At 36.8% G+C, this 14,152-nt stretch overlaps 1 protein-coding gene across 1 annotated transcript in view; it reads left to right on the top strand.

Moving 5' to 3' along the window:
- The window catches only part of LOC101400020 (organic anion transporter 7-like), a 60,290-nt gene that overhangs the window by 21,046 nt on the left and 25,092 nt on the right, over window positions 1-14,152 (top strand). The window contains exons 3-5 of the mRNA XM_014792959.2: window positions 3,795-3,949; window positions 4,052-4,220; window positions 5,514-5,637. Of these exons, the coding sequence (XP_014648445.2) occupies window positions 3,795-3,949; window positions 4,052-4,220; window positions 5,514-5,637 (448 nt within the window). The remainder of the gene's footprint in view (window positions 1-3,794; window positions 3,950-4,051; window positions 4,221-5,513; window positions 5,638-14,152) is intronic.

The following is a 14,152-nucleotide window of genomic DNA, read 5'->3' as shown; positions in this document are numbered from 1 at the left end:
CTTTTATTCTAACTGACCAGGCTTTCCAATAATCATCACTACATCATTTCCTTCATCATAGCACTTCTTTGTATAGATTCTAGTCCATTCAGAATTGAAACACAAACATAGGAGTAAAGTACATATTGTATAATAACTCAGACTATAAAAGATTTAACAGTTGTATTATAATACAAATATAGTGTGGGTAAAGCAGAGATTACAGAGCAGTCGCCCAATCCTAAGTTTTGTCCTTTCATTAGTATTACTGGTCATATAGAATCAACACAGGTTTTTTAGTCAAATTTGCCTACAGGAAGACCCCTTTTACCAGAAATCTGTGAAACATAGAATTTTCTTTCCATTTATCTTTTAACCTTATAGTTCTATGTTTCTTCATTCTTCATCTTACCTAATTCTTTCCTCTGAGAACTTTCTATAAGTTCTTCTGTCTGGATTGTGGCTCTCTTCTATTCTACTTTAGAGGAACCATGTTGTCCAACATCAGCAAACCCACACTCAGCAGAGAGCAGCTCTTATGCAACCAGTAATTAACTTTGGCATATTCTTTCACAGATTTTCCTTTCACATCAGTTTATTTTTGCTGTTAGAATGCTCCATATTCCTTTTCCCATGTTAATTGAGACATAGTTAACATATAACTTTGTGTAAGTTTAAGGTGTACAACATGAAGATTTGTACAAATGTATATTGTGAAACAATTACCACAATAGGGTGAGACAAAACAAGTCTTTTCAAATTCAAGAAGAATGAAAGGATACCAAGTATCTTCTCTGACCACAATAGGGAAACTAGAAATCAATAACGGAGAAAAACTGAGAAATTCACAAATACATTTAAAATAAACCACACCTCTCTGGAACAACCAACGGATCAAGGAATATATACTAAAGGGTAAATAAAGAAGTATCTTGAGAAAATGACAAAGGAAACACAACATACCAGAACATACGGGATATAACAAAAGTAGTTCTAAGAGGGAAGTTCATAGCAGTAAATGCATAGACTAAGAAACAAGAAAGATCTCAAATAAAATCCCTAACTCAATGCTTCCAGGAAGTAGAAAAATAAAAAAAAAACTAAGCCTAAACTTAGCAGAAGGAAGGAAATAATAAATGAAGCATAGAACAAGAGAACAATAAAAAAGATTAACAAAACTAATAGTTGGTTCTTTGAAAAGATAAACAAAATTGACAAACAATTAGCTAGAGTAACTAAGGAAAAAAAGAGAGGACACAAATCAACAAAATTATAAATGAAAGAGGAAACATTACAACTGATACCACAGAAATACAAGAGGTCCCTATAAACAACTGTATGCCATGAACTGGACAACCAAGCAGGAATGGAAAAACTCCTAAAAACATACAACTTACCAAGACTGAATCAAGAAGAAATAGAAAATCTGAACAAACTAATTAGTAGTAAGGAGATTGAATCAGAAATCAGTAATCTCCAAACAAAGAAAAGCCCAGGGTAAGATCGCTGCTGGTGAATTTTACCAAACATTTAAAGAATAATTAACACTAATCCTTCTCAAACTCTTCCAAAAAATCAAAGAGGAAGGAACATTTTCAAACTCATTTTATGAAGCCAGCATTATCCTGATACCAAAGCCAGAAAAGGACACTAAAGGAAAAGAAAACTAGAGGAGTGATGTCAGCATCATGGCAGAGTGAGTGAGTCATTCCCTCTGTCTCTCCCCTCTACATTGCAAGAGTAGGACATCCATTGACCAACAAAGGACTCCCTGCACAGCACATCAGAAAGTCTGAGAGATCCATGTATCTATACATCTGAAGGTGAACAAACTGGACCTGTGGAAGGCAGTGGATCTAGGAGAGCAACCCCTTCACCCTCCAGTGGTGGTGGTGATCCAAAACGCATATACTCCCAGTGGTGGTGGTAGTGCCCTGTCCTGAGGTTCAAGAGAGGCAACAGCACCAGAGACCAGAGGCTGCAGGAGCAGCAGAAACACTCATGGCTTACCACTTTTCCTCTCCCAGTGGTGGCAGAGGGCTCAGGAAACACAGCAGTACTGGTGGCCCAGCTCCCTCCCTCTTCCCTGGTAGTGGCAATCCAAAATGTGGATACCCCCAGCAGAAACAATGGCACTTTGATCTGAGATTTCAAATGTGCACCAGCAGTGGAGACCAGAGGTTGCAGGAGCAGCAGTGGTGCTGATGGCTGAGCCACTCTCCCTTCCTCCAGCAGTGGCAGGTAGCATCTTTGACCTGAGGCTTCACAAATCATAACAGAAACTTTGACCCAACCTTCAGTGGCAACACCCCCACACCAGCCTTATCAGCAGCAGGTGATGTATACAAGACCCATGGCCCATGGCAGTGGTAGCAAGACCCATGAATCCAGCACCCAGCAGTCGTGCTGCCTGCACCCCCACATAACCCAGGATCCGCATTATAGGTGGTGCATGGGGCAGCAGCACCTGCGCCTGTGGAGAGCCCACAGAGAGCCAGTGGGAGAAAGTGAGGTCCTGGTGACCCTGGAAGCAGCAGAGGTGCTTGCATCCTGGTGACCCAGGAGGCGACACCCAAGACTGAAGTGACATTGTAAGCTGCAAGGCACCAGCATCCTTGGAGGCACAAGTAGGACAATGACAATGTCTCTGGCACAGGCAGTGAGGGTGGAAAGTGCAGGCTCTCAAATACAACCAAAAGCATATCAGAATCAAGTAGCTAAAGCCTTACCCAAATAAGAAAAGTGTATACTACCACAAATGCACTGGCAGAGGATCAACTCATCAAGCACCATGAAAAACTACAGTAACATGGTAGAACAGAAAGAAAATGACAACTCTCCAGAAACCAAAATTGAAGTCAGAGAATATTGCAATCTAAATGACAGAGAATTCAAAACAGCTGTCATGAAGAGACTCAATGCATGTAAGAAAACTTAAAAAGACAACTCAATGAGCTCAGGAATAAAACTAACGAATAGAAGGAGTACTTCACCAAAGAGACTGAAACTCTAAAAAAAAAAAAAAATTCTGGAGAAAATAACCCAATTAAAGAGAGAAAACAAAGTAAAAAGCATTGGAAATAAAGTAGGCCATGAGGAAGACAGAAGTAGGGAGCTCAAAGAAATCTAGAAATGATTCATGTGGAAGAGGAGAGAGAACTAATAATTTTAAGAAGTGACGAAATTCTATGAGAAGTATCTGAATCAATTAGAAAAAGCAGCATGAGAGTAATAAGAATACACATTCTTCTCAAGTGCCCATGGAATGTTCTCCAGCATAGATCATTTGTTAGTTCACAAAACAACTCTTAGGAAATTTAAAAGTTTGAAATAATATCAAGTGTCTTTTCTGACCAATGGTATGAAACTAGGAATCCATAACAGAAGGAGACCTTTCACGTCACTTTGCCTTAGCCTGCAGGGCCCTAGAGTCCAAAGAAAAGATGTAGCTCCACTGTGTTCTAGACACTATACAGACTGTACTATTCTAAATCCATCTGTTACTACAAGGAACATTTATGATGTGTTAAAATTTCCAGTATTGCAGTCTGTCTTATTTTGTTTCAATTGGTGTCAAAGATCTACTGGTAACAGATTAGAGAAGAAGCTTTGTTACACTCAGTCTCTATTTACAAACAGGGAGGGTTGCTTCTGAGATGATCTGTTGTTGATTATCTGTTGAAAATTTAAGGTTTTAAGTGCAAAGTTTCACTTGCCGAAACATTCCCTGAATTTCAATATGTGCCGTCTTTTTCACGCTTCTTTTTACAATAGATTGTTTTTGTTCCGTAATCTAACCCGTATCTGTTTCTCAGGTTTGGGAGGAGGTTAATACTCAGATGGTGTTTGCTCCAGTTTGCCATTGCTGACACCTGTGCAGCCTTTGCTCCCACCTTCCTCATTTACTGCTCACTACGCTTCTTCGCTGGCCTTTCTGTCACGACCATCATGTTAAATAGTACTTTTCTCAGTAAGTCAAAGCTTTTGATCTTGTACATTTTGCAAGCCTTGACTTTGATGTTGACATTCCACCTTTGTTTAAAGTCAAAATCCTGTTTGTGTTTTCTTTCAGTTGTAGAATGGACAGTGCCCCGATACCAAGCCGCGGGAATGACAACGAAAACCTGTGCAAATAGTATCGGGCAGATATTATTAGGAGGTCTGGCTTTTGCCATTCGAGACTGGCGCACCCTCCAGCTGGTGGTCTCTTTGCCAGTATTTGCCATCCTTCTGTCTTCAAGGTATAAGCTCTCTCTTAGTTTTAGAGGATCCTGGAATGAAAGAGTCATGGAATCAGGACACAGGAATTCTGTTTGGTCTTTGGTCAATGCTTGAGCATGTGCTCTACTAATTTGTGTGATTCCAGAAGCTGAACAGACAGCATTGCCAGACTACATCATAGACACTAACTTAAATTTGGATTTCAGATAAACAACAAATATTTTTTATAATAATATTCTAAATATTAAATGGCAGACAGTTACACTGAAAATTATTCATTGATTTTGTGAAATTTCTTTTTATCTGAGAGTTCTCTATTGTTAGGTGCTAACTGGATAAAATATGGAATGTCCCATTAAATTCAAATTTGAGGTAAATAAACAATAAAATGTTAGTATGAGTGGTTCCAAGTATTGCACAGAACATTGTTATACTAAAGTGTTATTCACTGTTTATTTGAATACAAATTTAACTAGGCACACTGTACTTTTAGTTGCTAAAATTGGCACTTCCTCTGAATAAGAGGGAAGCCAATATGACTCCAAGTCTGTGTTCACAGCAGCAAAAGTGTACCGCATTAATGTAACATCCTCATATTTTTCCTAGTTATCACATACGAGGAAGTAAATTTATATTTTCTGGTATAAACAAACATTGGTGGGTATTAGATTGGAGGGAAAAGATATCAGCAGGGGAGGAGAAACTTCCTTCTATGCTCTTAGGTTCTGTGGATGGTCTAAGAATTAAGATGACATAAGACAGATTAACAAGAGAAATGCAAACAAATTTCTTTAATATTTTTTCATGTACACAGGAGTCTTCAGAAGAAAAATGAAGACCCAAAGAAATCATTAGGCCAAAAACATATATACACTTTTACACCCAAAAAAATCTTTAAATTGAGGAGCTGTGGCAAGACAAAGTGACTTGGACCAGGGGCGGTAATTTGTGGGACTGTGACTAAGAAATATTGGGAAACTTTGGGAAAATGAATCATTCTAGTGTTTGTTTCTACACATCCATTTCAGTGTCAACTCCCAGTCTCTGGTGATAAGAATGTTCTTCTCTTCCTGGCACAGGAAGGGCATCTTCTCATGTAAAATTTGATGACCTACGTTTAGGTAGAAAGGGGGAAGACAGAGAGTTCTTCCTGCATCTGCTGTTTCTCAAGTGTCTTCAGCTCAAGTCATCAATATGCCAAAGCAGCATATTTTGGGTGACGTATGCAGAACCCCTTCCCATCTCTGGACAAAGGTTATGTGAAAAATGGGTAAATGAGCGTTAACTGCATCTCTGTTCTGTTCTTTGATCAGGTGGCTGTTGGAGTCTGCTCGGTGGCTGATTATCACCAACAAACCTGAGGAGGGCTTAAAGGAACTTAGAAAAGCTGCACACAGGAATGGAAGGAAGGATGCAGGAGACACCCTAACCCTGGAGGTGAGCAGGATGGGAGCTGGATATGGGATATAGGGAAGACAGGACCTGACATCTATATTAGTCAGTATCCATAAGAGGAATGGAAGGTAAGATCTCAGGAGTGGTTATGGGTTTTCTGACCTCACTGTCCTGGTTCTCAGTGAGTGTCAACATTGTCTGGATTAACGTTAGAAAAAGACATGCTGTTGCTGAAAGCATTGGACACATATTTTACTTGAGACAGAATGCCCTGAGTATTAACAATTATAAATTGTAGACTCACAAAGAAAGAGAGAAGGCTCAAGTAAATAAAATTAGAAAATAAAGAGAAGAAATTGCAACCATACCACAGAATACAAAGATTATAAGAGAAACAGTGAAAACTTATATGTCAAAAAATTAGATAATCCAGAAGAAATGGATAAATTCTTAGAATTATACAACCTTTGAAAACTGAACCAAGAAGAAATTTAGCATATGAATAGACTGATCACTAGTAAGGGGATCAAAACAGTAATCAGAAACCTCCCAAAAAACAAAAGTCAGGACTGCATGACTTCCCTGGTGACTTCTACTAAACATTCAAAGAAGATTTTATACCTCTTCTTAAACTCTTCCAAAAAATTTAAGAGGACATGACACTTCCTAATTCATTGTATGAGGCCAACATTACCCTGGTGCCAAAACCAGACAAGGACAACACAAAAAAAGAAAATTACAGGCCAATATCACTGATGAATAGGTGCAAAAATCCTCAACAAAATATTAGCAAATCAAAAATAAAGCAATACGGTAAAAATATTGTACACCATTATCAAGTGGGATTTATTCCAGGGATGCAAGGATGCTTCAACCTCCATAAATGAATCAATGTGATACACCACATTAACATAATGAAGAATAAAAATCACATGATCATCTCAATAGATGCAGAGAAAGCATTAAACAAGATACAGTGTCTATTTATCATAAAGACTCTGAATAAAATAGATGTAAAAGGAACTTATCTCAACAGATGACATTTTTTTTATTGATGTTTTAATGGTTTCTAACATTGTGAAATTTTGGGTTGTACATTTTTGTTTGTCCATCACCATATATATGACTCCCTTCACCCCTTGTGCCCAGCCCCCACCCCCACTGCCCCTAGTAACCACAGTCCAGTTTTCTGTGTCCATGTGTTGGTTTATATTCCACATATGAGTGAGATCATACAGTGTTTGTCTTTCTCTTTCTGGCTTATTTCACTTAACATAATACACTCCAGGCTCATCCATGTTGTTGCAAATGGGACGATTTTGTCTTTTTTTATGGCTGAGTAGTATTCCATTGTATATATATACCACATTTTCTTAATCCAATCGTCAGTCGAGGGACACGTAGGTTGCTTCCACTTCTTGGCTATGGTGAATAATGCTGCAATTAACATAGGGGTGCATAAGCCTCTTTGGATTGTTGATTTCAGGTGAGTTGGATAGATTCCCAGTAGTGGGATGGCTGGATCATAGGGCATCTCTATTTTTAATTCTTTGAGGAATCTCCATACCGTTTTCCATAGAGGCTGCACCAATTTGCATTCCCACCAGCTGTGTATGAGGGTTCCTGTTTCTCCACATCCTCTCCAACATTTGTTGTTTTTTGTCTTGGTGATTATAGCCATTCTAACGGGCGTGAGGTGGTATCTTAGTGTTGTTTTGATTTGCATTTCCCTGATGATTAGTGATGTTGAGCATCTTTTCATGTGCCTATTGGCCATCTGTATATCTTCCTTGGAGAAGTGTCTGTTCATTTCCTCTGCCCATTTTTTGATCGGGTTGTTTGTTTTTTTGTTGTTCAATTGTGTGAGTTCTTTATGTATTATGGAGATCAACCCCTTGTCAGATGTATGTTTTGCAAATATTCTCTCCCAGCTGGTTGGTTGTTTGTTCATCTTGATTCTGGTTTCATTTGTCTTATAGACGCTCTTTAATCTGATAAAGTCCCACTTGTTTATTTTTTCTTTAGTTTCCCTAGTCTGGGTAGGCATGTCATCTGAAAAGATTCCTTTAAAACCAATGTCAAGTAGTATGTTACCTGTATTTTCTTCTATGAGTTTTATAGTTTCAGGTCTCACCTTCATGTCTTTGATCCATTTTGAGTTAATTTTTGTGAATGGCGACAGCACATGGTCCACTTTCATTCTTTTGCATGTGGCTGTCCAGTTTTCCCAACACCATTTATTGAAGAGACTTTCCTTTCTCCCTTGCATGTTCTTAGCACCTTTGTCGAAAATTAGCTGTCCATATATGTGTGGTTTTATTTCTGGGCTTTCAATTCTGTTCCGTTGATCTGTGTGTCTGTTTTTGTACCAGTACCATGCTGTTTTGATTACTATTGCTTTGTAGTATGTTTTGAAGTCAGGGATTGTGATGCCTCCTGCTTTGTTCTTTTTCTTTAGGATTTCTTTAGCTATTCGGGGTCTTTTGTTGCCCCATATAAATTTTAGTATTCTTTTTTCTATTTCTGTGAAGAATGTCATTGGGATTCTGATTGGGATTGCATTGAATCTGTAGATTGCTTTAGGTAATATAGACATTTTAAATATGTTTATTCTTCCAATCCACGTGCATGGGATATCTTTCCATTTCTTTATGTCATCATGGATTTCTTTCAATAATGTCTTGTAGTTCTCATTGTATAGGTCCTTCACCTCCTTGGTAAGATTTATTCCTAGGTATTTTATTCTTTTTGATGCAATTGTAAATGGTATTATCTTTTTGAGCTCTCTTTCTGTTAGTTCGTTATTAGCATATAGAAATGCAATTGATTTTTGTAGATTGATTTTGTACCCTGCAACTTTGCTGTAGTGGTTGATTGTTTCTAATAGTTTTCCAACAGATTCTTTAGGGTTTTCTATATATACAATCATGTCAACAGATGACATTTTTTATATTATAGAAAACTCTAAATAATCCAAAGAGAATTATTAGAAATAAGAAATGAATACAGTAAAACTGCTGGGTACAAAATCAACATACAAAAATCAGCTGTGTTTCTATACACTAACAATGAAATCGCAAAGAGAAATCAAGAACACAATTTCATTTACAATCGCAACAAAAAGAATAAAATACTTAGGAACGAATTTAACCAAGGAAGTGAAAGACCTGTACCCTGAAACCTATAAAACGTTTTTGAAAGATATCGAAGAAGACCACAAAAAAAGGGAAAGATTATCTGTGCTTGTAGATTGGGAGAATTAAGACAGTTAAAATGTCCATACTTCCTAAAGCAAGCTAAAGATTCAATGCAATCTCATCAAAGTTCCAATGACATTTTTCAAAGAAATAGAACAAAGAATCCTAAAATATACAAGGAACAAAAAAAGATCTCCAATAGCCAAAGCAATCCTGAGATAAAAGAACAAAGCTGGAGGCATCACAATCCCTGACTCAAAATATATTACAAAGCTATAGTAATCAACACAACATGGTACTGGCAGAAAAACAGACACACAGATCAATGGAACAGAATTGAGAGCCCAGAAATAAACCCACACATCTATAGACATCTAATTTTCAACAAAGGAGCCAGGAACATACAATGGAGAAAGGAAAGTCTCTTCAACAAATTATCTTAGAAAAGTGGACAGCCACATGCAAAAGAATGAAAACAGACCATTATCTTACACCACAGAAAAAATTTAACTTGAAATGGGTTAAAGACTTGAATGTAGGACCTGAAATCATAAAACTCCTAAAAGAAAACATAAGCAGTACACTCTTTGACGTCAGTTTTTTTTTTTAATTTTTTGTTTATTGCAGTAACATTGGTTTATAACATTGTAAAAATTTCAGGTACATCATTATACTTCTATTTCTGCATAGATTACATCATGTTCACCACAAAAATATTAATTACAACCCATCACTGCACACATGTACCGAATTATCCCTTTCACCCTCTTCCCTCCCCCCTGCCCCTCTGGTAACCACCAATCCAATCTCTGTCCCTATGTGTTTGTTTATTGTTGTTATTATCTACTACTTAATGAAGGAAATCATAAGGTATTTGACCCTCTCCCTCTGACTTATTTCACTTTGAATTTTACCCTCAATGTCCATCCATATTGTCACAAATGGCTGGATTTCATCATTTCTTATGGCTGAGTAGTATTCCATTGTGTGTATATACCACATCTTCTTTATCCATTCGTCCCTTGATGGGCACTTAGGTTGCTTCCAAGTCTTGGCTATTGTGAATAATGCTGCAATGAACACAGGGGTGCATGTACCTTTACAAATTGGTGTTTTCAAGTTCTTTGGATAAATACCCAGCAGTGGAATAGCTGGATCATATGGTAGTTCTATCGTTGATTTTTTGAGGAATCTCCATACTGCTTTCCATAGTGGCTGCACCAGTTTGCACTCCCACCAGCAGTGTATGAGAGTTCCCTTCTCTCCACATCCTCTCCAACACATGTTGTTTCCTGTCTTGTTAATTATAGCCATTCTGACGGGCGTGAGGTGATATCTCATTGTAGTTTTGATTTGCATTTCCCTGATAGTTAGTGATTTTGAACATCTTTTCATGTGTCTGTTGGCCATCTGTATATCTTCTTTGGAGAAATGTCTGTTCAGGTCTTTTGCCCATTTTTTAATTGGGTTGGTAGTTTTTTTGTTGTTGAGATGCATGAGTTCTTTATATATTTTGGAGATTAAGCCCTTATCAGATGTATGGTTTGCAAATATCTTCTCCCAATTGTTAGGTTGTCTTTTCGTTTTGTTGATGGTTTCCTTTGCTGTGCAGAAGCTTTTTAGTTTGATGTAGTCCCATTTGTTTATTTTTTCTATTGTTTCTCTTGCCCGGTCAGATGTGGTGTTTGAAAAGATGTTGCTAAGACCGATGTCGAAGAGCCTACTGCCTATGTTTTCTTCTAGAAGTTTCATAGTTTCAGGTCTTACATTCAAGTCTTTAATCCATTTGGAGCTAATTTTTGTGTATGTTGTAAGGTAAGGGTCTACTTTCATTTTTTTGCTTGTGGCTATCCAGTTTTCCCAACACCATTTGTTGAAGAGACTTTCTTTTCTCCTTTGTATGTTCTTGGCTCCTTTGTCAAAGATTAGCTGTCCATAGATGTGTGGGTTTATTTCTGAGCTTTCGATTTTATTCCATTGATCTGTGTGTCTGTTTTTGTGCCAGTACCATGCTGTTTTGGTTACTATAGCTTTGTAGTATATTTTGAAATCAGGGAGTGTGATACCTCCAGCTTTGTTCTTTTTTCTCAGGATTCCTTTAGTTATCCAGGGTCTTTTGTTGTTCCATGTAGATTTTAGGATTCTTTGTTCTATTTCTGTGAAAAATGTTGTTGGAACTTTGATAGGGATTGCATTGAATCTATAGATGGCTTTAGGAAGTATGGACATCTTAACTATGTTAATTCTTCCAATCCAAGAGTACGGAATATCTTTCCATTTCTTTGTGTCTTCTTCAATTTCTTTCAGAAATGTTTTATAGTTTTTGGTGTACAGCTCTTTCACCTCTTTGGTTAAGTTTATTCCTAGGTATTTTATTCTTTTTGTTGCAATTGTAAATGGGATGGTATTCTTAATTTCTCTTTCTGCTACTTCATTGTTAGTGTACAGAAATGCAACTGATTTTTGTATGTTGATTTTGTATCCTGCAACTTTACCATATTCATTTATTACTTCTAAAAGTTTTCCGGTGGATTCTTTAGGGTTTTCTATATAAAATCATGTCATCTGCAAATAGTGAGAGTTTCACTTCTTCCTTTCCAATTTGGGTTCCTTTTATTTCTTTCTCTTGCCTGATTGCTCTGGCTAGGACTTCCAGTACTATGTTAAATAGGAGTGGTGAGAGTGAGCATCCTTGTCTGGTTCCTGTTCTTAGAGGGATAGCTTTCAGTTTTTCACTATTGAGGATTATATTAGCTGTGGGTTTGTCATATATGCTCTTTATTATGTTGAGGTACTTTCCTTCTATCCCCATTTTATTCAGAGTTTTTATCATAAACAAATGCTGTATCTTGTCAAACGCTTTCTCTGCATCTATTGAGATGATCATGTGATTTTTATTCTTCATTTTATTAATGTGGTGTATTACATTGATTGATTTGCGAATGTTAAATCATCCCTGCATCCCTGGAATAAATCCTACTTGATCAAGGTGTATAATCTTTTTAACGTATTGTTGTATGCGATTTGCTAGTATTTTGTTGAGGATATTTGCATCGATGTTCATCAGTGATATTGGCCTGTAATTTTCTTTTTTTGTGTTGTCCTTATCTGGTTTTGGTATCAGGGTAATGTCAGCTTCGTAGAATGAGTTAGGGAGCTCCCCCCCACCTCAATTTTTTGAAAGAGTTTGAGAAGGATAGGTATTAAGTCTTCTTTGAATGTTTGGTGCAATTCACCAGGGAAGCCATCTGGTCCTGGACTTTTATTTTTGGGGAGGTTTGTGATTACTGTTTCGATCTCCTTACTGGTGATTGGTCTTCTTTGACGTCAGTTTTAGCAGTATCTTTTTGAATACCGTATTTACTCAGGCAAGGGAAACAAATGAAAAAAGAAACAAATGGGACTACATCAAATAAAAATCTTCAGCACAGGAAAGGAAATCATGAACAAAATAAAAAGACAACCTAACAATTGGGAGAAGATATTTACAAATCATATATCTGATAAGGGGTTAATAACTCAAATATATATAAGTGATAATTAGGCACATGTGTGTGGTGATGGATTGTAATTAGTATTTGGGTGGTGAACATGAGAACATGATGTAATCCATGCAGAAATAGAAGTATAATGATGTACACCTGAAATCTATACAATGTTATAAACCAATGTTACTGCAATAAACAAAAAAATTTTTAAAAAGTATATAAAGGATTCATACAACTCAACAACAAAGAAACAACCCAATTAAAAAGGGGGAAGAAGATATATACAGACATTTTTCCAATTAAGTTACACAGATGGTCATGAAGCCCATGAAAAGAAGTTGAATATCATTAATTATAAGAAATGGAAATCAAAACCACACTGAGATGTCACCTCACATCTGTCAAAATGACTACTATTAGAAAGACAAGAAATAACAAGTGTTGGAGATCATGTGGAGAAAAGGGAACTCTCAGACACTGCTGGTCGCCATGTAAACTGGTGCAGCCACTATGGAAAACAATATGAATATTCCTCAAAAAATTAAGAACAGAAATACCATATGATCCAGCCATTTCACCTCTGGGTATTTATCCAAAGAATATGAAAACACTAATTTGAAAAGATATATGCACCCTTATGTTCAGTATTCATAATAGCCAAGATTTGGAAACAAGCTAAGTGCCCGTTAATGCAAGAATGGATAAAGAAGATGTGTTATATATACACAATGGAATACTTCTCAGTCATAAAAAGAATGAAATCTTGCCAATTGCAATAACATGGATGGACCTTGAGGGAATTATGCTAAGCAAAATAAGTCAGATGGAGAAAGCCAAATACTTTATCATTTCACTCATGTATGGAAGATAAAAAAGAACAACAACAAACACAGTTAGACACAGAGAATAGGTTGGTGGTTACCAGAGGGAAAGGAGGAGGGCAAAATGGGTAAAAAGTCACATGGATTTGGTGATGGATGACAATTAGACTTTGGGTAGTGAACGCAATGTGGTCTACACAGAAGTCAAAATATAATCATGTACACCTAAAATTTACATAACATTATAAGCCAATGTTACCTCAAAAATTAATTAAAGAAAAATTATTTTTAAAAAACCTTGTATGTTGGCCTCACCCTATGTAAGAGAAAGTAATAAAAGGTAATCCATTCTCTTCCAATTAATGGTCTGATGGCCATTTTACAGATCAGTAACACCAGTAGAAAGATTAGTGACCACGCAGAGTAGAGCATAATGAGGTTCTCTTATTTGTTTATTCACCCATGCAGTTCATTTCATGGTATCTTTACTAAGTGCCTACTTGTGGCAGGTTTTCTTCTATCCCTGGAAATATGGCAGTGACCACAACAGTCCAAATCCATGTTGTATGGAGTTTGCATTCTCCTTATAACAAGTTCCAAGAGCATGACTGTAATGGAAATGCCCCAGAGAAGTCTTTCTCTTTTTTATTTTCCATCCCAGGTATGGAAGGCAGATATTGCTGTGCATCATTAGTTAAATCATCCTTTATGTCATGCACATACATAAAGTATTTATTGAAAAATTATATTGTGCCAGGTATGGTGCTAAATCATGAATACAGAATAAGTCAGAGTCTCAGACTTCAAGGAACTTTCATATTAATATGAGAGTGAAAAATTTATAGACACTTTTAAATCCAAATGTTTAAAATGATTAGAGAATGTAAAGAATGCTAATGGATATAAGGAAAAAAATCTACCCTCCTTTTTTTGATAAAAGAGAAGATTAGAAGGCAACCATTCAAAAAGGATGATAAAACATTTCTGGACACGTGTACAATGGCACACCGGATGGAAGTTCTTATAGTCCCAGAAAAAAACAGGAGCCTTT

This window comes from Ceratotherium simum, chromosome 34 (genome assembly GCF_057802395.1).
Source record: "Ceratotherium simum simum isolate JZ-2026a chromosome 34, ASM5780239v1, whole genome shotgun sequence".
In the NCBI taxonomy this organism is placed as follows: domain Eukaryota; kingdom Metazoa; phylum Chordata; class Mammalia; order Perissodactyla; family Rhinocerotidae; genus Ceratotherium; species Ceratotherium simum.
This window is presented reverse-complemented; position numbering and strand designations above follow the sequence as displayed.